Source organism: Leptopilina heterotoma, unplaced genomic scaffold (assembly GCF_015476425.1).
Source record: "Leptopilina heterotoma isolate Lh14 unplaced genomic scaffold, ASM1547642v1 Lhet_65, whole genome shotgun sequence".
In the NCBI taxonomy this organism is placed as follows: Eukaryota; Metazoa; Arthropoda; class Insecta; order Hymenoptera; family Figitidae; genus Leptopilina; species Leptopilina heterotoma.
The window spans coordinates 149,609-174,462 of NW_025111152.1; the positions used below are offsets into that span (position 1 = coordinate 149,609).

At 32.4% G+C, this 24,854-nt stretch overlaps 1 protein-coding gene across 1 annotated transcript; it reads right to left on the reverse strand.

The window, feature by feature from the left end:
* Positions 1–2,824: 2,824 nt before the first annotated feature.
* LOC122509974 (ATP-dependent DNA helicase pif1-like) lies at positions 2,825–14,705 on the reverse strand. Its single transcript, XM_043624337.1, has 3 exons — positions 14,486–14,705; positions 12,885–14,227; positions 2,825–2,887 (listed from the first exon to the last, which is right to left on the reverse strand). Exons 1-3 carry the CDS (start codon positions 14,703–14,705, stop codon positions 2,825–2,827), a joined length of 1,626 nt encoding a protein of 541 aa, XP_043480272.1.
* Between the last annotated feature and the right edge of the window lie 10,149 nt (positions 14,706–24,854).

Genomic DNA, 24,854 nt, shown 5'->3' on the forward strand with positions numbered 1-24,854 from the left:
CGTAATCTTAATCACGCTTTAATATATTCTTGCTGAACACGAATATCGTATTTATTTTCAATTAAATTCACGTTGTTTCACAAAATATAAGAAAAATTGAAATATGGGTTCCGTACTCCCCCATGGGTCAAGAATAGTTAGAGCTAGTTTGGCACGGAAAAATCCTGCTAATGCGACTGGAAATTATATTCTCACGTGCCGGAAAAATACTAAGCCAAAAGGGCGCGAACCAAGGGTACTTACCCTTGGTCCTTAAAACGACCGCCAAGCGAGGCATCTATCCGACTGAGCTAATCTGTCGGTATATTAAACTATTATTATCAATATTAATAATAAAAATGGAAAACATTGTTTGATTCAATTAAATATTTTATTTGTCTATTATCTATTACTTAGATATTTTTACCAAATTTGCATTACTTAGGTCAAATAAATAGAATAATTCAAATTAATAAATATTGCTTCAAATCAATTATTATGAAAATTGCTTGATTCAGTAATTCATGTTCTTTTAATTCAAATATTTATTTGAATCAAGAAAATAATTTTTCCAAAGAACTACAGATTTGTTTGTATCAAATATTCATAATAAATCATTATTTTATTTGAGACTAATATACCATTAATTGGGTAAAATAATTAATTATTATTTATCCCAAATGCTTCTAAGGACTCACATGCTTGGAAATATTAACATTAACCCTTAAACCGCACCCTGGGTGTGCGACACCCATATTCTAGCTTTTTACTCTAATATCTCATTTAAATTCGTAAAAATTGAACATGTGTTGATATTGGACAGTACATTTTGTACTTAACTTCATGTTTCGTGATTGATATTAGTCTGTCAAGTGTCTTTGTGTATTTGATAACTTTATGAAGTTGACAGCGAAAAATTTCTGCTTGTCTGACACCCAGTTTTTGGTTTAAGGTGATTTAAGTAGTTTAAAAAAACCCTTTTTTAATTATTAATATTAAATAAATCATTATAAAACCTATTTTCCTTCAAAATAGATGTACTGAGCAATATAAGATAATTTTTCAAAAAGATAATATCCTATTCCAGCTTAAAGAACACACTTAAAAGTCCCCGGGTGTCGCACACCCAGTGTGCGATTTAAGGATTTTTTCGTAAGTGCACTGAGAAAAAAGAGGGCGCGTTGCAGCACATTTTCGATTCATGTTGGGCGACTCAACCTGATTTCAGATTCGTAATCAGCGACCCTGAAAATCCTCAAATATTCAGTTTCAAGCCAATCTGATCAATTTTTTATTTCGTTGTCCGCCATATTGGATCCGCTATTTTGAATTTTGGAAAACTAATGTTAGATTCGTAATCAGTGACCCTTAAAACCACTGAGTAACAAGTTTCAAGCAAATTCAACGAATTTTGAAAAAATTTCCGCCATCTTGGATCCGCCATTTTGAATTTCGAAAAACTGATGTCAGATTTGTAATTAGCGATCCCAGAAACCTTAGGGTACCAAGTTTCATAAAAATGCATTAAAAATTTTTTCAAGGGGTTAAATACGTCAAATTCCAATTTCATCCAATATATTTCTCCTTAATCCATTTTAAATACTTCAAATTCCATCCAACATCCAATCAATCGAAATTTCAATTCTATCCAATATTTCTTTTCTTATCTTTTAAATAAAAAATCAAATGTTATTCAAAACAGGAAAAAAGTAAATGTCAATTTCTTTATCCTTTAAATTCAAAATGAATAAAACTATATCAAATGGTAATATAATATTTAGAAAAATATAACTATACCACTCAAGAAACACTTTAATTAACTCTCTACAAATTGTAGAGAAATTATATAAAAAACAGAAAATATCTAAAGTTATCCAAAATGAATAAAACTATATTAAATAGTAATGTGATATATTCAAAAAATAAATATACCACTCACGAAGCACTATCGTTATCTCTCTACACTACACTGAAAGAATTTTTGGGAGGCTGCAGGCTTTACATAAGTGCCGCTAGAGCTCGCTGCCTCAAGCTCGCAGTTAACCTCAAAAAGGCGAGAATCTACTCCCGAAAGGTAAGCAGCAACTCCTCAGGGGCAGCAGCTCACCTTTCGGGAGTAGATGCTCGCTTTTTTGAGATGAGCTGCGAGCCCTGAGCAAGGGGCACTAATTTCGGACATTAAAAGTCAGCAGCCTCCCCAAAAATTCTTTCAGTGTACATACAAGGAGAGATGTCCCAGTTAGTTCCGTGAGGGGAAGTAGCCTTCCCCCACCATACGGCACACCAAGTTGAAACTGAGTCCCGAGCAACCCTCACAGCGGAGATCGCTCGGACCCTTAAACCCTCATTAAGTAAAACTGTTAATGACTTTTTCTATAAAATATAATTTTTTTAAATAGTAACATTTTTTATTTTCTTTAACATATTTAAATTCCTTACTTTCTCACGATTCTATACATAGGTTGTTTACCAAAAAAAAGTTGAAATTAAAAAAATTAATTATTTTATCCAGATACATAGAATGAAGTTAACTCTACCAAAAACCATATACCTATTATTAAATAAATATTTACTGTTTCACATAGGTTTTATCTAAATCAGTTTAATGCTATTTGACCCAATATTTGCAGTATTTGAAGCAAATACCATTTAACTTAATCTTTAAATTTTAACATTTTTTTGGTAAACAACATATATGTATAAAATCGTGAAAAAGTAAGGAATTTAAATATGTTAATTTAAAAGTTAAAAATGTTACTATTTAAAAATTTATATTTTTCATTATTAATAGAAAAGTCATTAGCAGTTTTCCTTAATGAGGGTTTAAGGGTCCGAGCGACCCCCGCTATGAAGGTTGCTCGGGACTCAATTCCAAGTAGCCCTCGCAGCGGGGGGCTCTATGTTCCTTCTAACGGCGAACAGACAAACTAAATGCGAACAGACAAAATATATATGGGACATTCCACGTCAACACGGACAGAGCTCTAAACAAAAATTGCTTTGATGGATTTAAACGTTCTAGGGCTTAAAAGATTTCTACGTTCATGTACTTTAAGTTGCCGATGGGCGTTTTTTGAAAAATTCTATTTCCGATGCCAATAGAACTGTCAAAAGTCAAAAAGTCCAAAAATCTAAAAATACTTTTATGAATTAAAAGCAAAAAACGAGGTAAATTATTCTGTAACTCATTCTTTATCAGTTTTTAGGGTTCCCGAATATAAATCTAAAGTTTTTTTTAAAAAATCCAAAATAGCGAATTCAATATGGCGGACAAAATTCAAATTTGATCAGATTCGATGAAAACTTGTTACTCGGGGGTTTTTAGGGTCGCTGATTACGAATCTGATGTCACTTTTTAAAAATTCAAAATGTCGGATCCAATATGGCGCAAAAAATTTTCAAATTTGATCCGATTTCCTTAAAACGTGTTACTCGGGGGCTTTTGGGGTCGCAGATTATGAATATGAAGTTACTTTGTGTTTGAGACTTCAAATTCATAATCAGATACGCTAAAAACCACCGAGTAACACTTTTTAATTAAATCTGATCAAATTAAAAAATTTGATCCGCCATTTTGAATTTCTACAAAGTAACTTCATATTCATAATCTGCGACCCCAAAAGCCCCCGAGTAACACATTTTAAGGGAATCGGATCAAATTTGAAAATTTTTTCCGCCATATTGGATCCGACATTTTGAATTTTTAAAAAGTGACTTCAGATTCGTAATCAGCGACCCTAAAAACCTCCGAGTAACAAGTTTTAATCGAATCTGATCAAATTTGAATTTTGTCCGCCATATTGAATTCGCCATTTTGGATTTTTAAAAAAAAACTTTAGATTGATATTCGGGAACCCTAAAAACTGATAAAGAATGAGTTACAGAATAATTTACCTCGTTTTTTGCTTTTAATTCATAAAAGTATTTTGAGATTTTTGGACCTTTTGACTTTTGACAGTTCTATTGGCATCGGAAATGGAATTTTGCAAAAAACGCCCATCGGCATCTTAAAGTACATGAACGTAGAAATCTTTTAAGCCCTAGAACGTTTAAATCCATCAAAGCAATTTTTGTTTAGAGCTCTGTCCGTGTTGACGTGGAATGTCCCATATATATATGCAAACGGAATCGATCTTCTCATCTCTGAAAACTGACATAGACGATTATCTTAAAAAATTTTTTAAATGCTGCCTCATTTTGTTATTTATGCTTTCGTAATTAACAGTGTTTGGCATAACATTATAAAATAATGATGTTGCAAATGCTATTGCATATACTCCGCATTCAACACTACCCATTGGTTGTTGATCAACAGTAACAAAAACTACTGGTGGCTTAAAAGGAGATAATCTACTTAAATAATTCAACTGATCTCCATTCAGACATTTTTTATTAAGACTATCAAAAATATAAATTCTTGTTGTAATAAATTTTACGAGGCCTTATACGGTGTAAACAATTTTATTCATTTTGACGACGTTTCGATACATTGAGTATCCTCTTCAGGTCAAATAATTGAAAATAAAAAACAAACAGTCGTTCAGTCATTTCATCGAAAATAATAATAGTAATAATAATAATAATAATAATAAATTAATGGAAACCCTCTTTATGAGATGTTTCTGTTTTCTTTTGTTTTTTCGATGAAATGACAAAACGACTGTTTGTTTTTTATTTTCAATTATTTGACCTGAAGAGGATACTCTATGTATCGAAACGTCGTCAAAATAAATAAAATTGTTTAAACCGCATAAGGCCTCGTAAAATTTATTACAACAAAATAAATGAAAACGGATGTAAAATTTATCAAGGAATATAAATTCTTACTCCATCATAATACGTACAAATCCAATGACCCCTCTTTTTGATTCTCTTTCCAAAATTTTTCCAAATTCATAAATATGATTATCACTTAACATTTTTTTATTATTAAGTATTTCTCTATATTCTCTAGCACTTAAATTAACATGGCCTTCTATTCTCGACATTTTTTAATCAATATTTTCTTCTTAATCTAATTTTAATTCCAATTTATGGGTTTTGATAATAATAATTACGTTTTCCCAATTTATATTTTCTACATCACAATTTCATCAATTCTTACAAAATCATTGTCTCCTATATCAATAATACAAACCAACTAATATTTAACTCATAAAACAATATTCAAGATTTCAACTAATAAAGTGTATTTAACTCCATTTCAAATAAGCCACATTCCAATTTTATCCAATATTTAATTATTTAACCAACATATCAATATTTAACCAATCAAATCATATTTAACCCATAAAACAATGCTTTTGAATTCAACAACCAATATTCTATTTAATTCATTTTCAATATGTCAAATTCCAATTTTATTCAATATACATATCCAATAAGCCCTAAATTCAATTTTATCCAATATATATTCTGTTTAATATATTTCAAATTCGTCAAATTCCAAATTCATCCAATTTACATATCCAATAAGCCTACATTCAATATTATCCAATATATTCTATTTAATTTATTTCAAATTCGTCAAATTCAAATTTTATCCAATATATTCTCTTTATTCTATTTTAAATACGTCAAATTCCAATTTCATTCAATATATTTCTCTTTAATCCATTTTAAATGCATCAAATTCCAATTTCATCCAATATATATATTTCTGTTTAATCCATTTTAAATTTTAAATACTTTAAATTCCAATTTCATCCAATATCCAAATTTCAATTTTATCCAATATTTCTTTTCTTATCTTTTATTTCATCCAATATCCAAATTTCAATTTTATCTAATATTTCTTTTCTTATCTTTTATTTCATCCAATATCCAAATCTCAATTTTATCCAATATTTCTTTTCTTATCTTTTATTTCATCCAATATCCAAATTTCAATTTTATCCAATATTTCTTTTCTTATCTTTTAAATAAAAAAATCAAATGTTATTTAAAACAGAAAAAATATTAAATTTTATTCAAAACAGAAAAAAAATGTCAATTTCTTTATCCTTTAAATTCAGAATTAAAAAAACTATATCAAATGATAATATAATATTTAAAAAAATATAACTATACCTCTCACGAAACACTTTAATTAACTCTCTACAAATTGTACAGAAATTATACAAAAAAGAAAAGAAAATATCTAATGTTATCCAAAATAAAAAAAAGTATTTCAAATAGTAATGTGATATATTCAAAAAATGAATATACCACTCACGAAGCACGATTGTTATCTCTCTACACTACATACAAGGAGTGATGTCCAAGTTAGTCCCGTGAGGGAAAGAAGCCTTCCCCCACCATACGGCACACCAAGTCAAAACTGAGTCCTGAGCAACCCTCACAGCGGGGATCGCTCAGACCCTTACACCCTTATTAAGGAAAACTGTTAATGACTTTTTCTATAAAAATACAAATTTTTTAAAAAGTAACATTTTTTATTTTTCATTAAAATATTTAAATTCCTTACTTTCTTACGATTCTATACATATGTTGTTTACCAAAAAATGTTAAAATTAAAAAAATTTATTATTTTTCCAGATACATAGAATGAAGTTAACTCTACCAAAAACCATACCTATTATTAAATAAATATTTAACTTAATCTTTAAATTTTAACATTTTTTTGGTAAACAACATATGTATAAAATCGTGAGAAAGTAAGGAATTTAAATATGTTAATGAAAAATAAAAAATGTTACTATTTAAAAAATGTATATTTTATAGAAAAAGTCATTAGCAGTTTTTCCTAATGAGGGTTTGAGGGTCCAAGCGACCCCCGCTGTGAAGGTTGCTCGGGACTCAATTCCAAGTAGCCCTCGCAGCGGGGGGCGTTTTGCTCCCTCTAACGGCGAACAGACATACTAAAAGCGAACAGACAAAATATATATATGCAAACGGAATACGGACTTTAATATTGTTAATATTATTCAGATCATTTTTTAAAATCCCAGTAATTTTCCCAGTTTTCCATTTTTTTGAGTTGCCATCCTGATTTTAATTTTAATTATTTTTATAATACACATATATTTTGGTTGAAAAAAACTTCAAAAAAGTAACTTACTAATTTTCTACCACGTTTTTTAAAAAAATCTTTCAATTATACTAATTTGTAATGTTAGAATTTTTCGCTAATTAAAAATTTTTAAATATGAATGAAGACTTCGACTTTATCATCAAATAGTGACATCTATTGGAATTCAATTATATTCTTTTCTTTAAAGTTAGGTGTTTCATATGATAATTATTTCAATATGGTTGTCGATAAATAATTATCAATCTAAATTCTTTATGCTTTAAGAAAAGCTGCGTGAACGAATTCACTATGCATCTGTGAGGTCTCGAACCCCAGTTCATAGCTTTTTAATGTATGAAAAAAGTTAATTATTTTGAAGTAAATGAAATTCATCATGTTTTACGAATACTTTAAAATTAAGAAGTAACAAACCTAATTATAGATAACTTAAAAACTTTGTTCTACATAAACAATAATTTACTAAAATGTAATAATAATCCCGTTTATTAAATTTTATTTTTCGATTCTAAATTTTTTTCACTTACACATAAAAAATTCATTCCCAGTAAAAAAAAGTATTGAGTGAGCAGAGTACACATAATAAATTGAATTTACCATGTGAATAAATGAAGTGGTGCGTTTAAATGGACTGAAAGAAATCTACTGTTACCGACAGAAAGTTCCTAGAGAATTATGGTAAATTCAAATAAGAAAACAAAACAATAAATTTTATTGTTTATCACAATTCTCTAGGAACTTTCTGCCGGTAACAGTAGAAAATAAATCAAAAAACCACTGCCAAGTTGTATATTTTTTGTATAATTTTGGTGCTCATTTCATGTACACTTTACTTCATCATAGAGATAAAAATAATAGAAATATATGAATAACTTTTTATAAATATGGTTAAAGTGATTGAATTTTGGGTCAATTAATTTATTTTTGAATACCCTACAAGATAGTTGCAATAATTTAATAGTTAAACAAAAATTTTCAAACAAAAAAGTTGAGAAAATGTCATTTTCACAAGTTTTGGTTTTTAAAATACCAATAATTTAGAAAATTTATTATCGAATTAGGTTCGAAAATAGGTCAATCGCAGCTTTTTTTAATGTTCTACAAGTTGGTAACGATAATTTTAATGTTACTTCTACATTTTTCAACAAAATTTTCAAAAAAGTCTTATTTTCCAAAATTTTTGATTTTTAAAAGTTTAATAACTCCGGTTAATATGGACGAAAAAAGTTCAATTAGGGCTCAAAAGATGCGTCTAAAAAAACTCTATAAAATTATGGAAAACGGAATGACTTTTTTTAAAAATGTCATTTTTGAACTCTTCAGGTCAAATAACTTAAATATATGTCAAAAAATCGAAATCGAAAAATTTTGGTATTACAATACTTCCTCTATAAGGAAGTAAAGTAAAAAAAATTGGAAAACAGAACAGTATAAAAGCGAAAAAACATATTTACATTTGCTGACTTGATTAAAGTCCATTTTGTTACTATTTTCAACCAATTAGCTTAGGCGGCCAACTTTCCAGTGTGCACGTTCTAGAAGAGTTCTAGAACAATTAATGGAAATAAAGAACAGTTCTAGAACGGTTCCAGAATTGTTCCAGTACGTGCACACTGGGTTAGGACCACTCGCTCCTAATGTATGTCAATTTTGGTAAAATTGCTTATTTGTGAAAAATCTAATTGTTTTTCCTTCTTTATATTTACTGATATAAACATTTTAAATTTAAAAATGCCTAAAATTATTGTTCATATAATTGTTAAATAGCAATGATAACACAAGTCAACATGAAATTTGCGCCTGACATTTAAGATATTTTTTATGATAGATTTATCGACAGATATGAGGAAAAAAATTATATATTATCAAAAAGTTTGTTTCTATAGGTAGGAGAACGTTTTACCATATTTTTGAAATTTTTTTTTTAAAATGAAAATTTATGATTTTCAGAATGAAATGATCAATCACAAAACTGTAAGGTACATAATAAATCGTACTTTACAGATTTTTGATTGACCATTTCATGAATATAAAGACCACTAATTATCTAATAATTATATATAAATGGGTGATTCTTCTGAAAGTGACATTTTTGATGTCTCGATTAATTTTATAAACTCTACTCACTAATAATTGTTAACCATTTTCATAATAAAAATTTAGCACTAACTTTTCATTAAAAAAATAAATTAAACAATTTTATTCTACTGAATTTATGCACGAGCTAAAATAATTTCATCTCCGAAGCCTTTTTATTTAACATGTCTCCAATATGACTTCTATAAGAAAACTTAAATTTCTATGCTTTTTTCCAACTGTTAGAAATTTTTCAAAAATATTGTCAGAAAGTACAATGTTTTTCTGTCATAACATGTTTTTTAAAAAATTTTAGACCTCCGTTTTATATATGATAAAAATGTTAAAACTTTGTCTTCGGTTTTAGGTTAAAATTACCTCACGATAATTAATGATATTTTTGTACATTAAAAATATTCTTAACAAAATTTTAATGCATACTTTAATAATGTTGAGAATTTAATGTTTAATTTACCTTTATATTACTTGTGAAAAGTGGAGTAATTACTGCTTTTATAAATAGTCAAATTTTACTTATTGGCCCGAGCAAAAATTCAATTTTATCTCTGAAGCCTTATTTTTAATTAAATAATTGAATACACGAATATCTTTGACAAAATATTTTTGACTATAATATAAAATTACGTTGTGAAATTTGTATATTTTACTAAAAAGTATATTTAAATTCCGCCCTAATGTGAATAAATGTAAAAAAAATTATTTTTCATCTCCGAAGCCTTTTCTTTGAAATGGGCAAGTTTTTCTTTTGTTTTTAGTATTTACCTGCATTAAATTGAAAATATTAACCTAAATAACCACCAAAACAATATATATTTATTATTAAAATATGCAGATTATTATTTTTTAAACAGTGTAATTTTATTATAAATTAAGTGAATGATATTAGTGTGTATATTTAATAAAAAATCTAACGCGAAACAAATATAACAAATCAATTGGTGCAACGCAAAGTGAATCTTTTAAAAGAAGAAAAACTTTAATATTTTGAACAATTAATTTTGCTGAACTTGAATTCTCACTCTTGAGTACGAAATAAAGTAAGTTCAATAGAAAAAACCATATTATTAAAAAAAAATAAGTTGAAGAATCGAACTTTAAAAGTAGCACTTTCAGAAGAATCACCCATATATATTAGACCTGTATTAGACCCTACGAAGGATTACCACAAACAATACGAACCCTTAAACAATAGCCTTTGTAAATGAGGGACCCAGGTAATAATATTTTCTTTCTTCCTTCATCGCAAGGAAAACCATAGATAAAAGTCAATATATATATATATATACTTTTATAATTGAAACACAAAAGGTAACGTCTGGGTAACGGCGCCAGATACGCCGGCTCTGGTTTCTCTCTTTCTCTAAGGGCAATATAAATAAGAATGTCTTTCTTTACCTAATTTGCATATCTACTCGTTTCAGTATAGAAAATATGCAAAATAAATATATTTTCTATATTTTATTAAAAAATGGTGGATTTGTAACATTTTATTGTAAAGCGTCTCGTTTTAGATTTCCACATGGCCAGACAACTAACGTACTTAATTTTTTATTTAGAAAAAAACGAAAATTTGTTATTTCCTATACATCAACATCTATCGACACACGTAGGATTTTTTTTATATTACTTAATTTTATTTTTATTAAAAATTTCGTGGATTTTTTTGAAAATTATTCCTTTTCTGTTCCAATAAAATGCTGTACAGCAGCCATTTTGCAATAAAATTTTTTTGTAAAAATATATTTTGCTATCAATACTCAAGAAATAAAACGTACTTTACACATTTTTAATTGAACATTTCATGGAACCAAAAAAAATTCTTAAAATATGTCTAATTTTCGTGATGACCCCCCTTAATATATCTGCAACTGCTACAAAAGCAAACTTTAAAAAGAATATGTTTATTTTTTCTTTATTTTAGTGAATAATAAATAGAACAATCATTATATAAACCCATGTGCAAAAATTTTTCGTTTTTTTTTAGCTGTGTAATCATTAACTCTAAAATCAATTTTAACAAAATTGACATAAATTACATACAAAAATAAATTTAAACCCATCACACTTGTCAAGTCCACTCTAAAACTTTTTGAAAACCTTCTTAACATTTTGAGATAGGTTTTTTTAAATTTATCATTCCAAAGTTAAAAACCTTATAATTTGTTTATTTTTCACTAAAAAATGAATAAAATTGTTATCATTATTCAAAAGTAGAGAGAAAAATTAAACTTTTCTTCTCTTTTAAAAAAATAAAAAAAGGAATACTTTTGAGTTATCTGACATTAAAAATAAATCTACATTGAAAAAAAATTTTAATTCATAACAGAAAAATTTAGCTTCTAAAAAATAAAAAAATACATTTAAATGTTTATATCAGTAAATATTACTGATAAAATTAAAGCAATTACATTTAAAAATAAGAATTTAATAAATAAATAAAAAGTGTTTGTATATTTTGTAAACGAAACCCTAGATTTGGGAGTCAGTGTAACTCTCACTAGTTCCATTTTTTTATTAAGTGGTAAGCCACTGTAAATGTAATAAAAGCGCCTGTTTTCAAGAATTTTTTTGATATAAGGAAAAGGAATACAATTATATTTATGTGAAATATGATTAGTCTTATATTTAAATAAAAGAATACAAATTAACAATAAAAGATATTACAAAATGGCGAAACTACAGACAATTTTTGTAAAGTGCTTTTTCTTTGAAGAGCTTCGCGGCACTCGGGTGCAAAATTGAATCTGGAACAAAATATAAAATTTTTTCATTATCTACATGAAAATAGCTAAATAAACACGTAGGGATTTTAAAAAATATTAATTTTTGTGTACTTTAAAAAAAATCAAAATCCTTTAAAAAGAATCATTTTTCGACAAAAAAACGTTTAAACTTTTATAATGTATAATACATATTTATGAAAAAGTGAAAATTTTTACTATTAAAAAATGTTTACCATTAATCTGCAATTCCAGCACCATAAAAACATCTTTCTGTATTTGTACTATCTTCTATGCAGTTTCTGCTCATCAAGTAGTCAACCGACGCAGGTAGTCGTTCCGAAGGGGCCCAGCATCCACGGTAAAATTGGCTCTTCGTTCCATGGGAACGCGATGTGAACGCTTGCTAACGTCACCCATTTGATCAACATTGTGACGTCAGCACGTCGCGTTCACGTCAATGTATATACAACATATAAACACTCGAAATTTCAATGAAATCGATTTTGGACTCATATAAAACCCTTTTTTTCTTTCTTCTCTAATGTTCAAAACATTTTTTAACTAATAAAAAATCAATTTTTGGAAGTATCTACAATGGCCTTACCCCTTAAAATAACTATTAAAATTATTTCGCAAATTCAGATTTTAATTATACTGTTATGCCCTTAAACCAAAGAAGTATAAACAAAATTATAACTTGTTATAACTTTACCATTATTTTAAGAATGTAATAAAATTTTTTAAATCTTTATAAATTTTATGCTTTTGAAAAAATGTATATTACCACTAAAAATGTATACCATTTTTTTTAATTATTAAGTTACTTTTTCATATAGTAGACAGCAATTAACTGTTCAAGCAATATATCATAATTATCATCATCATAATTATAATCATCGTCAACAACATTTTTTATATAGTTATGTATATATAGCATTACATCAAAGTATTTCATGATAAACAACATTTTTTATATATAATTTATGTGGATATTCTGAATTCTTATATGCTGCAGAACCAATAACATGAATTTTTAGATTTTTTTTCGACTTTACTCGAGAACCAGCAACATAAACTTGACCATGACCAAATGCTGAAATTGGCAAATATATTCCTACTTTATCAAATGATTGACCCTGGGATTTATTGATAGTCATTGCATAAGCAAGTCTAACTGGAAATTGTCTTCTTACCATTTTAAAAGGTAATACATCTTGTGATGGCGATAAATCAATACGAGGAATAAATACTATTTCACCTTTATATTTTCCAGTAATTATTTCTGCAGAAATTACGTTTGTTAATAAAGATTTGACAACTAATCGAGTCCCATTACATAATCCTTGAACTAAATTCATATTTCTTAAAAGCATAATTATGCATCCTTCCTTTAATGATAGTTTATGAGGAGGTAAACCATCTGGTGTTAAACTGTTTAAAAATTCTATTGGAACTATATTATTTATATCTTTTGGGTCATCATCATCGACATGTGAATCATTACTATAATAAAATACTTCTTTTCCTTCTAATTTTAACAAAATGCGTTCATTCATGTCTAATACTTCAGAATTGGTTAATGAAAGAATGCAAGATGAAAAAACAGATGAATCATTTCGACTTATTGAGGATCCATATACTTTATGAATTAAATTCCCATTCGAAATCATATCTTGCGGAATTTCTAAAACATCATTTTCTCTTTCAAATGTACTTTGTGGTTTACCATCACCAACATTTAATAACCAGTTTGAAAATTCGATTTGATTATTATCTAATCTAACGTTAGAATGTAAAGACTTAGTTTGAAAATGATTCCACAATCTACTATTTTTTACACATACCTCAACAATATGAGTACGATTGCCGTGTGGAACAATTGGCAAAGTTTGTCGAAAATCTCCTGAAAGCAAAATAACTTTACCTCCAAAAGGTTTCTTACATTTTGTAATGTCTCTTAACATCAATTCCATTGCTTCTAAAGCATATTTAGGTGCCATTGTTATTTCGTCCCAAATAATAATTTTGGCACTTTTCAAAAGTTCAGCTTCTTTTGACCTCCCACTTATATTACATGTTGAATTTTCATTAATCGGTATAGGAAACTTGAACAAAGAATGTGATGTTCGACCACCTTTTAAAAGATTAGCAGCTATACCAGTCCATGCAACTGGTAAAACTATCAAGCCTTCACTTTCAACAGCAGTGATAATTGTATTATGTAAATAACTTTTTCCACTTCCTCCAGGTCCGTCGACAAAAATATACCTATTCTTACAATCATCGTTATGTATTGCCATCATAACCTCATCAAAAATTTGGCTTTGATCATTATTTAAACTCTCAATGAGAATAACAGCTTCTTTTTTCAACAATCGTAATCCTAATTCATTATTTTCTAAATCAACAAAATTATAATCATTAAGAAGTTTATGATCTATATTTGGCAAACCAAATTGATGTAAGGAAAACCCATGAAAGTTAAGTACTTCGTTAATTAAAATTAACGATTTTTGTATTGAAATTTCTGCAGGTAAATTATTATCAAAAACCATATACTCTTTATACTTATTCCATAAATCAACAGCATTCGCAGGCAATCCAAATACACATATATATGCAAACAGACGACAAAGTTCTTTAGGAAACTTCATACTTACAGCTTCAGATAAACAATTATCCCATTCATTATCATCTATCATTAAATTTCTTGCCTTGGCAGCTTCTACAAAAGTACTGTATGTGACACCTTCATATGTTCTTATGTCTGCATACGATTTAGCACCACGTACATATAGTAATAAAATTCTTAAAAAATACCTTTCAATATCTTTTGGACTGACAAAATACATGCGAGAAATTACAGGTTTTGTCATTCTTTTTCTTCTTTCCCAAGTTTTTGATGATTAAACGAATACATAATTATATGGTATTTCTGAGTACAAAAGTTGGCGTGCTTCAGGATCTTTTATATTTAATTCGAACCATGCTGTTAACGTTGTATTTTTATATTTATCAATCGCTTCTTGCTCCATTCCTTCTTTAAAACATATTGCTTGTTGATTAGGTAAATGCACAGCTAATCTGTATGCCGCATGTGCATATTAAATTCGAATAATCTATGCATTGCTTCTGGTGGACATACATAACGTGTATTCAAATAATGTTGAGGTTCATCATAGTGCATTAAATCATTATTATCTTTAATACCTACTATTGCACAATCATGGCCCTTAAAACAATACTTAAATAAGTATTTCACACCACCTATACTACCACATGCTACAACATTAATGTGACATTCAAATGTTTTACTCAAATACGGATTATATGGTACAATCATCGAATTGTCTGCAGTGCATTTGTTAGAATACTAGTCCTTTAAAAGAGTCATTTGGCAACCATGTAGAATAAATTTAATTTCAAATTAACCCAAGCATATAAAAGCATCGCAACGCAGCGACGATATGCTTGAGGATATTTGACACCCTGATAACGTCAAATATCTTACCGAGAGAATGCCTTTAACTAAGAAATGCCTATAAAATAGTTAGAAGGACAAAAGAAATTACTATTTCTTTTCTCCATCTACTAAATAATAAATATAATAAATAATTATTAATAATTATACCAACGCAGTCAATGCTGCCTACATCGAACCTTGCGGCAATATTGTGCGGTAAATAATAAATATAAAATTTGTACCCAATTATCTGTAAAACATAAGGGTAGGCGCAATGATGCAGCCAATATATATACCAATTGTCATTACTGTTTACAACCAAGAAAATACGCTGTGAGGTTGCGCGTGTGTGGGGATGGTCGGCGGCAACACACACATGCCTGCGCGACCGCCGCTTATGAACACCAGCACACTCACTGGTTTCCCCGGCTACAGAACTAATACCTTGAAGGCTTTCATGCTACGGACACCAACACAAGTGCGCTATGCTTGCCTCTAATCGCTGCCTGGTTGTGCGTAGAACTTTCCTCTCCCCTCAGGGCCCATAAGCTGTAGACTACAGCTTCAAAACAAACGCACGTGCGTTACAGCTGACGTAAACTACAAGGCGGCATGCCTTATGACACTTGAATTTATGAATCAAGTCAAGTGCACACAGAAACAATTTAACAATAGTTAAACATTTTGTTGTAAACATTGTTGTTACAACAAAATGCCGGAGGACATTAGGTTGTATGTATATGCATATATATATATATTACTCGATATGTAAAATGCATATACAAGCAACCTATAAAAAGTAGGAACAATATAATTACAATAAATAAATTATATACACTATTATAACTAAGATAAATAATAATTCTATTAATTAAACAATATAATTATTATTTAAATTCTAAGTTATTTCAAATAATATTTCAAAAAAGTATCATGTTAACAGACCGTTTCCGTTCTCACGGACCCACCGTGAGATCCAAAACGTCAGCAAAAATGCATAGACCAATGGGCCCATGACTTACTCCTACTACTTACTCCTACTCCTAAAAATCTTCCCCGCTTTGCACCAAAGGCAAGGGTTAGAGGCTTGTCGCAAAATTTCAATCATCGCAGTACGAATTCTCGCTTCTTCTCGAAGACACCTCTCCTGGGTCTAACCTAGAAAGTGTTTTGGGACAGAGAAATTTCGCGACAAAAAGCCCGTCCGCGACCCGGAACCCGATTTGCATGAATTAGGGCAGACGTTAAAATTTTCAAATTCTCTGAGCCGGTGGAGTCCAGTGCGGGCTGATTTTGGTGAGATTTTGGAATTGTTAATCTATTAAACAGTTCTAAAATCTTGTTATTTATAACCGGCCGGTTGCATAGATATTGCCCGCGTCCGTCTCAAATATCGGTGGCCCACGAGCGCGATCAAAACCAATTATCGAATTATCGGTTGCATAGATATTGCCCGGACTAATTCGGTAAACGGTAGATCCGCAGTGAGTTTTACACAGTTGCGTGAGACGGCCGGTTGCATAGATATTGCCCGCGTCCACTCGCCACAAGTGCAATCTCGCAAACGAAAGAAAATTGCGCGAATCTTACGTCGCGATTTTCGGTAGAAACAAGAACAAAAGAATTTTCGCCCGACGGATGCTTTGTGATTCAAAAGAGGAATAGCTCCGCCGGTAGTTTGTAAGTAAATAAGTATCGTTTCAATTTACATATTCTAACACACATACATTTTCTATTTGTAACACACTATAATCATTCTGTATTCAAAAGGTATTTTTCTATTCTAAAATAAATCATGTATTCATAGAATCAATTTCTTTACTTACCTAACTAAACCCTAAATTCAAATCATCTTAAAAATAGTGCATTTAACGAATCAGAAGGTAACTTTTAAAAGTAGGATAACGTCCCCACAAATTAAACAGAATAATAAAACATTCTGGCAGCTTGGTGCCTCCCCAAATCGAGATAAAGGGCCATCTCAAAAGCCTAATTAATAAATTTATTTCTGGTTTGTAACAAGCTGATGGTGGCAGCGGTGGGATTTTCCTACGCGTTACCGCCCTGCCCCGTTACCTGGTAACATTTGTTACCAGTGGCACCAATTTTCACATTTTTCAAAATTTAAAATTTTAACATAATCGCTAAATCAAGGGTCTCTGTTTCCTCTCTTATATCTTGCCTGTCTTTTCTTTATTAAATTTTTCTAAACTATATTAAATTCGAACCTTATAATTCATTAAACACAGGAATAATAAATATAAAATATATAAAGGATTACTGTCTTAGAGAAACTACGAATTTGGCTCTCCAACCAAAAGGTTGTTGATGATGACTTATTCTATGTTTTCGATTTTGGCTCTCCAACTGAAAAGTTGTTGATGACGACTTAATCAATTAAGACATTGACTTTTAGTATTTTACCTATTTTTCTATACTCCTAATTCCGATCAGAAAATTAAGACTTCTTGCTTTAAACGAAATTGGAAATTTGGCTCTCCGACTAGTCGTTGATGATGACTTAATTCTAATTTATTTCTGAAGCATTAAGTTTAAACAATTGATCGAAAATAGAAATGAGTTAAATTAAAATAGAAATAAATCTTCTTGTGATTATGAGTCAGGTTTTGAATTCCTAGCAAGTTTAGACGGCGCGGTAATCGTTTAAAAAAAAAACGAAATAGTGTATGTATCTCTAAACTGTTTCTAAGCAATATTTAATTCGAATCTTAAAATTGTTTAAACACAAGAATAATAAATATAAAATATATAAAGGATCTCTGTCTTAGAGAAACTACGAATTTGGCTCTCCAACCTAAAGGTTGTTGATGATGACTTATTCTATGTTTTCGATTTTGGCTCTCCAACTGAAAAGTTGTTGATGACGACTTAATCAATTGAGACACTGGTTTTTAGTATTTTAATTATTCGCTTATTCTTCCGTCTCTCATCAGAAAATAAGAATTCCTTGTTTTAAATAAATTGGAAGTTTGGCTCTCCGACTCGTCGTTGATGATGACTCATTTCTAATTTATCTTGGCTCTCCGACCGAAAGGTTGTAGATGACGACTCGAATAATTGAAACATTGAATTCAGACAACTGATGAAAAATAGAAACGAGCTTGATTGGAATGAAATATAAATTGCTTAGTGATTATGGAATTCATTGGTAATGCCTAATAAATTTAGGCGGCGTGGTCATCGTTCAACGAAACGAAACCGCACTAGTAAGGTTTCTGACCTTAATCCAGCTGAAACTCTAAACTTTGAAACTTCTTATACAGTTTCTTTTGAACATCCTTTAGGGCGAACTAATATTCCCCGACAAAACACTTTAACTTCTGAAAAGGAAATTTCGAATAAATTACATTATTTTGTGGTGTTCAATCCTAAATTCCCGTTTCATAAGGGTTCAGTTGTGAATAATCACGACTTGAAAAGGCTCTCCTTAACGTTAGTACAATCTGCTGACCTTCTTACGGATACCCCCATCTTACAACTGAGGGTTAGACGTATTGAGAATTTTAACAATGAAAAGGTAACGTTGAGGCAAGCCCCGCGAGAACAAGAGAAGAAAGTTAAGAATTAGCCCTAGAGCTACGCGAATTAAATAATTAAATTTTGCTTGTGTATTGTTAGTTTACTTTACATCCGTATGACAATCCTACAAAATTCTAATGACTTCGGAGTCATTGTTATTAATTCCGAGTTCTTACAAAACGAAGTAGTAAATGTATCACTAAACAATTTCTACAAACATAACTACATTTGTCAAACTGTTTTAAAACTAGACTGCCCCATATTAGGATACCCGACTGCAGACTACGTTAACGACACCTACGTGGACATTTTAGGCGTGGTGTATTTTCACATTGAAAATCAAGAAGTTTGTTTCTTTGTCGTAGACTCATTCTATTCAGATACCTGGATAATCACCCCGGCTATCCTTGGGCGAACTAGTTGCGTCGATTTGGCTTTCTTCTAAAATAATCCAAAAAAAAATTTTTCACCACCTACTACATCCTAATTCCTAAGTATCCATCAAAATTAATTATCAATAGTGTTTTAAAAGCATAATCGTTGGGACTAGTTTCGACTAATCCTAACGACTAGCAATACAACCTCGCCGTTTTGTGGGTACAAGGCCGCAGGATTGGAAAAACTTCTGGTCGAATCCTGGTGAGTTCCAATTGGAATTCGGAAAGCAGAAAATTTATTTTCTTCTTTCCCTTACACTAGGAAGCGCCGTTGTGAGTACTGATCGTCCCGCCTAGGAGAGCATCTCTGGCTGAACTTGTATTTTATCGCACTATTATAATCCAATCCAAATAAAATTAACTAAAATGACATCCTAAATGTCTTCCGATCCAAAGAAAACAAAAAGAGGAAAACGTGCCGGTAAGCGACGCATTTTGATCGAACAAGGAACGACTAGGGCACCAGAATCTGAAATCTATTACAGTCTCACGAAACCGTTAACAAAGTTCAGACCTACGTGCAAGGTTGCACCCACTCCTAGACAACCAGAGCCGGTCCAACCACCTCCGGTACAATTAGCACAAATTCAAATTATCGAAATCGACCTCGATATCGAGGAGGCGTTAGCACAGAGACAGATCGCTCGCGCACAAGAGAATCTTGTAAGACTTGTCCCCGTACAGCAACAAAACGTCCATCAACCTGACGGCGACTCTGACAGCACACTCGATTACGACAGCGACGTCATGATTATTGGCTAAATGCAAAGCAACACTCTGACAGGCTAAATAAATTGACGAAATTCAATTTAATAAATTTTAAAGTAAATGTAACCTTTTGAATAACTCATGTTTCCTCGAAGGAGCGCAACTGTTACTGGGTTCTCCCAGGACCAATGGTCCGAGTTAATCGAGGGAGTTAAGTTGATTGAAGAAAGATACAGCTTTCTTGTTTTAGAAAATTCGAGATTGTCCAAACAAGCGTCCGAGTTAGAGACTCAGGTAACATTCCTTAATAGTTCCCTAGCCGCGTTTACACAGGCTAACTTCGCACAAGCCTTACTAGTTTCTGGTCTCGAAGAAAGAGTAAAAACAATGAAACCTATCATCGACCTTTTAACTAAGAAACTTGAGAATTTAAAAATCGATTAAGTTCTAGCAATGACGCCTGAATGGAAGAATATACTTTTTGATAATTCCGAAGAACACGTACAACGCGTAAACAGATTCTTAGCATTCCATTTTCGTGAAAGTAGAAATTTGAGAAGATCAAAATCTGAATTGAGAACTAAGATAGAGTCACTCAAAACTAGGATCGTACTTCTGAAATCCCAAATCATAGAAGCAAAACGTAGGCAATTAGACTTTTGTAAATCCTTAAGTGAATTAGAACAACTAACGCGAAATTTAAATTTGGAACCTTAGAATATGGATCTAAATATAAGAATTACAGGCCGTTCCCCTTTTTCTATACCCTTAGTTAAAGTTGTTAAAGGAGAAAACGGTAGATTCGTTGTCAATTTTACGGAAGTTAATCCTGAATTCAGCAAAATCCATTTCTTGGTTAGAAACCGCATCCTCAACGAAAACAAATCTAATCCCTAAAAGGCTCAAGTTGCAGGAATTTTCTACGGTGGCGAATTTTCCGTTCTTTTAAAAGTTACAATCACAATTGCTTCTAATACATATATATAACCACTCACACTTTTGTATAAATATAAAAATCGTAAGTATAAAAAATTTTGTATATATATATATTTAGTTATAACACTTTTATGCACCTGAAATATCCCCGCATAAACATGGCAAACCAAAATCCCAACGGTCAGCAACCTCCGGCGAACCTTGACGTTAGCGTGGCAAACGCTTTAGATCGATTAAATTTACGAACAAGCGCAAGTGACATCCCCCTTTTTGACGGTCGAAACCCCTCACTAAAAGAATTCCTACAAGCCGTACAACGTGCGGGAATTTTCGTCACGGATACCGCCGAACCCGAATTTCTTAGGGCCGTTTTAAGTAGATTGCATGGAGCAGCATGGGACAGCTGTAAAAACAAGATTTTGATCAATTAGACGAGCTGCTTGATCATTTAAGGAAGCGATTTGCCCCGAATAAAAAATATCAATGGTACTTCGAGAGTATAATAACCCTCAGGCAAAAACAGACGGAAACTGCTAGTGATTATTATGATCGTTTGCAGGGCCTAATCGCAGGCGCCCGTCATGCCCTTGAACCAAAATATAATAGGACGTTTAGGGAAGTTAGAGAGGGATAACAACGCTGTAGAACTCACGGAGTTCAATATTATTTTGCAACCCATTCGCGAATGCGCCCTAGACTCATTCGTAAGAGGGCTTTCCACGGAAGTATCGAAATTCGTAGATGCTAGAAATCCACGTGACTTGGACGAAGCCCTAGAATTTGCGAAACATGCGAAACTACAGTGAAAGATCACGTTCGTCATCTTATCATATATCCAAGATCGAGGAACGGACAAGATCACCAAGCCCGTACTCGCGACAAATCGAGAAACCCAACATTGCAACGAGACGAAGAACGGACTCCGACAGAGAGACAAATTATGTCAACCATCCCTCTAAGCCTACTTCCTCTGACATGTGCATCTTACCCCAGAGCAACTTGGGAATTTCTATCGATCCATCATGCCCCAGTATCCCCCTCCCTTCACATATCCTACACCTTCCACATGATCCCACCTCAAAACCCACAATATCCAACACCTTTTGCATACCCGCAAATGATGCCCCAGGCTCCTCTTAATCCCACACCTATGCAGAACCAATATCCTAGACCAACCCAGAACTATCGGACTAGTACAACCCCACCACGGGCTGTATCTCCAGCACCTGCTAGTAATTTAAACTACCAGCAGACTCGCCGTCCGGACGCACCAGCGAGTCCCCTTCCGCAGCGTCCGAAGAACGTGCACTTTGCGGAACACTCAATAGGATCTTTAGAGCAAAATCAGAGGCCGAGGACTCCCCAGTAGTCCAATTAAACGCCCCTGAATTCAGACATGATAAAATAAGGTTCCTCGTAGATCCTGGGTCGGACACTAACCTCGTGAAGATGTGTGCATTAAATCCCGTGCTCACACTTGTCCCAGACAAGTGTCTTGAGATTACAGGAATAACTAATCACGCTGTTAGAACAATGGGAACCATTCAGTTAACTATCGATAATGTTCCGGTAGAATTTCACGTTGTCAAAAACTGTTTTCCCATTTCGACTCATGGTATCCTTGGAAAGACCATATCTACGACAGGTCCAAGCCCAAATTTCTTTTAGGCATAACACCCTTGTGACCATATCTTCCCCAGTGACCCCTATCAATTTTGTTGATAAGGAATCACTGGAGGCTAAAAAAGCCTTAAGGTCTGAAATCAAACCGTTTGCTCGAGTCCTACGCATCAAATCCCGCACAAAGACCCCAGTCGCGATAGATATAATTAACACAGGGTTAAAGGAAGGATATCTTCCTCGAATCGAAACCCCAGAAGGACTTTACCTGGGTGAGGCCATTGTCACAAATAAAGACGGTGTATGCCACGCCATGGCAATTAACACTACCGAAAATGACATTGACATAACCCTTAAGCCTCAGGAGTTAATCCCGTTCGATTTCTGTAAATTCCCCGGTGAAGAATTTACAGATTCTGAGGCAGAAGGCACTCAATTCGATTCGCAACAAACCTATTCAGAGAGAGTCATCAAGGTCAAGAATGCGTTATACTTGGCTCATTTGGCTCCAGACGAGCGGAAAATCGTAATAGGATGGGCGGAAGACTATGCTGATATATTTCATTTAAATGGTGAACTACTATCGTGCACTCACCTTATCCAGCATAGAATTCCGACCATCGACGATAAGGTCATTCACAAGAAACAATATAGGTCCCCTGTCGAGGCCCTTGAACAAATTGACGTTCAATTATCGAAGCAGTTTAATAGCGGAATTATAGGACATTCTAATTCCCCATACAATTCGCCACTGCTGATTGTCCCAAAGAAACTCGACGCGTCGGGTGAGAGAAAGTGGCGTGTTGTGGTAGACTACAGAGTCCTAAACGAAAACATCATAGGAGACGCTTTCCCACTGCCCAACATAACCTCAATATTTGACCGGTTGGGCACCGCACGTACTTCACAGTTTTTGACCTTGCCAGTGGTTTTCATCAGGTGGAAACTCACCCTGACGATAGGCATAAAACTGCCTTCTCGTCTCGCAACGGTCACTACGAGTATAAGCGGATGCCCATGGGCATAAAGAACGCCCCACCTACATTCCAACGATTGCTAAATAATGTTTTAAGTACTATGCTCGATGATGAAGCGTTTGTGTACTTAGATGACATTATTATTTACTCTGACACTCTAGAAGAACACGACAGACGAGCACGTAGACTTTTCAATCGACTTAGGGATGCTAATTTGAAACTTCAGCCAGATAAATGCGAGTTCTTAAAAACCGAAGTCGCGTATCTTGGACATATAATTAGTGAAGAGGGAATAAAACCAAATCCAAATAAAATCACAGCAATTCGAAAATTCCCTCTCCCAAAAACCCCTAGGGACATTAAAAGTTTTCTTGGTCTCTCTGGATACTATAGACGGTTTATCGAAAACTACGCGAAGTGGGCTAAACCTTTGACTGAACTCTTAAAAAAGGACACCGAGTGGAAATGGGAAAAACCCCAGAAGAGAAGTTTTCGTTACCTAAGACGATATTTGTGCCGTGAACCTATTCTGCAGTATCCGAACTTTAGCGAAACCTTTAAATTAACGTGCGATGCTTCGGAACACGCTGTAGGTGCAATTCTAACGCAAGCAAGGGACGGAATTGATTTGCCAGTGGCATATTACTCAAAGGTACTGAAGAGTGCAGAACAATCTTACCCCAAAGCTGAAAAGGAGTGCTTAGCCATACTGTACGCGACCGAACATTTCAAACCCTATTTATATGGTCGCGAGTTCGTTCTAGCCTGTGATTTTGAGCCAGTACACTGGATGACCTATATCGATAATCCGGGACCACGAATTCAAAGATGGAGAATTCGTCTTCAGAATTATCAATATAAGTTCGAATATAAGCCCGGAAAAATCAATAGGATTGTTGAGGCGTTATCAACAAATCCTGTTGACGAAGAGAACGGGTCGAATTCAGATTCCAGTTGGTCAGAATCATTCTCCTCGGATCTCGAAAAGCCCAAACTTCGGAAAAGGACAATCACTCGTAAAACGGAATCCAGTGATGTCGAGCCGAGCGAAAAGGTAAAGACATGTCGGGCATTACCTATAACGCGTTCCTCAACCAGCGAAGCGAAAGAAACTGCACGAGTGAACCCGAAGGAGAAAGAAAGAAAGTCCGAAGGAACTGAAAAGGCCAGCGCGTCAACAACTCGACAACGATTTGGTAGTTTACAAGAAAAACTCAAACCAAAACAAACTAAGCCCCGACCTGGACCTTCCTCCAACCTTGGGACTACGCAAAAGTTGTTTAACCCAAAACATTCAGGAAAGGAACCTCCTCGTCGACCGTCCGTTACCACGGCACCAAAAGG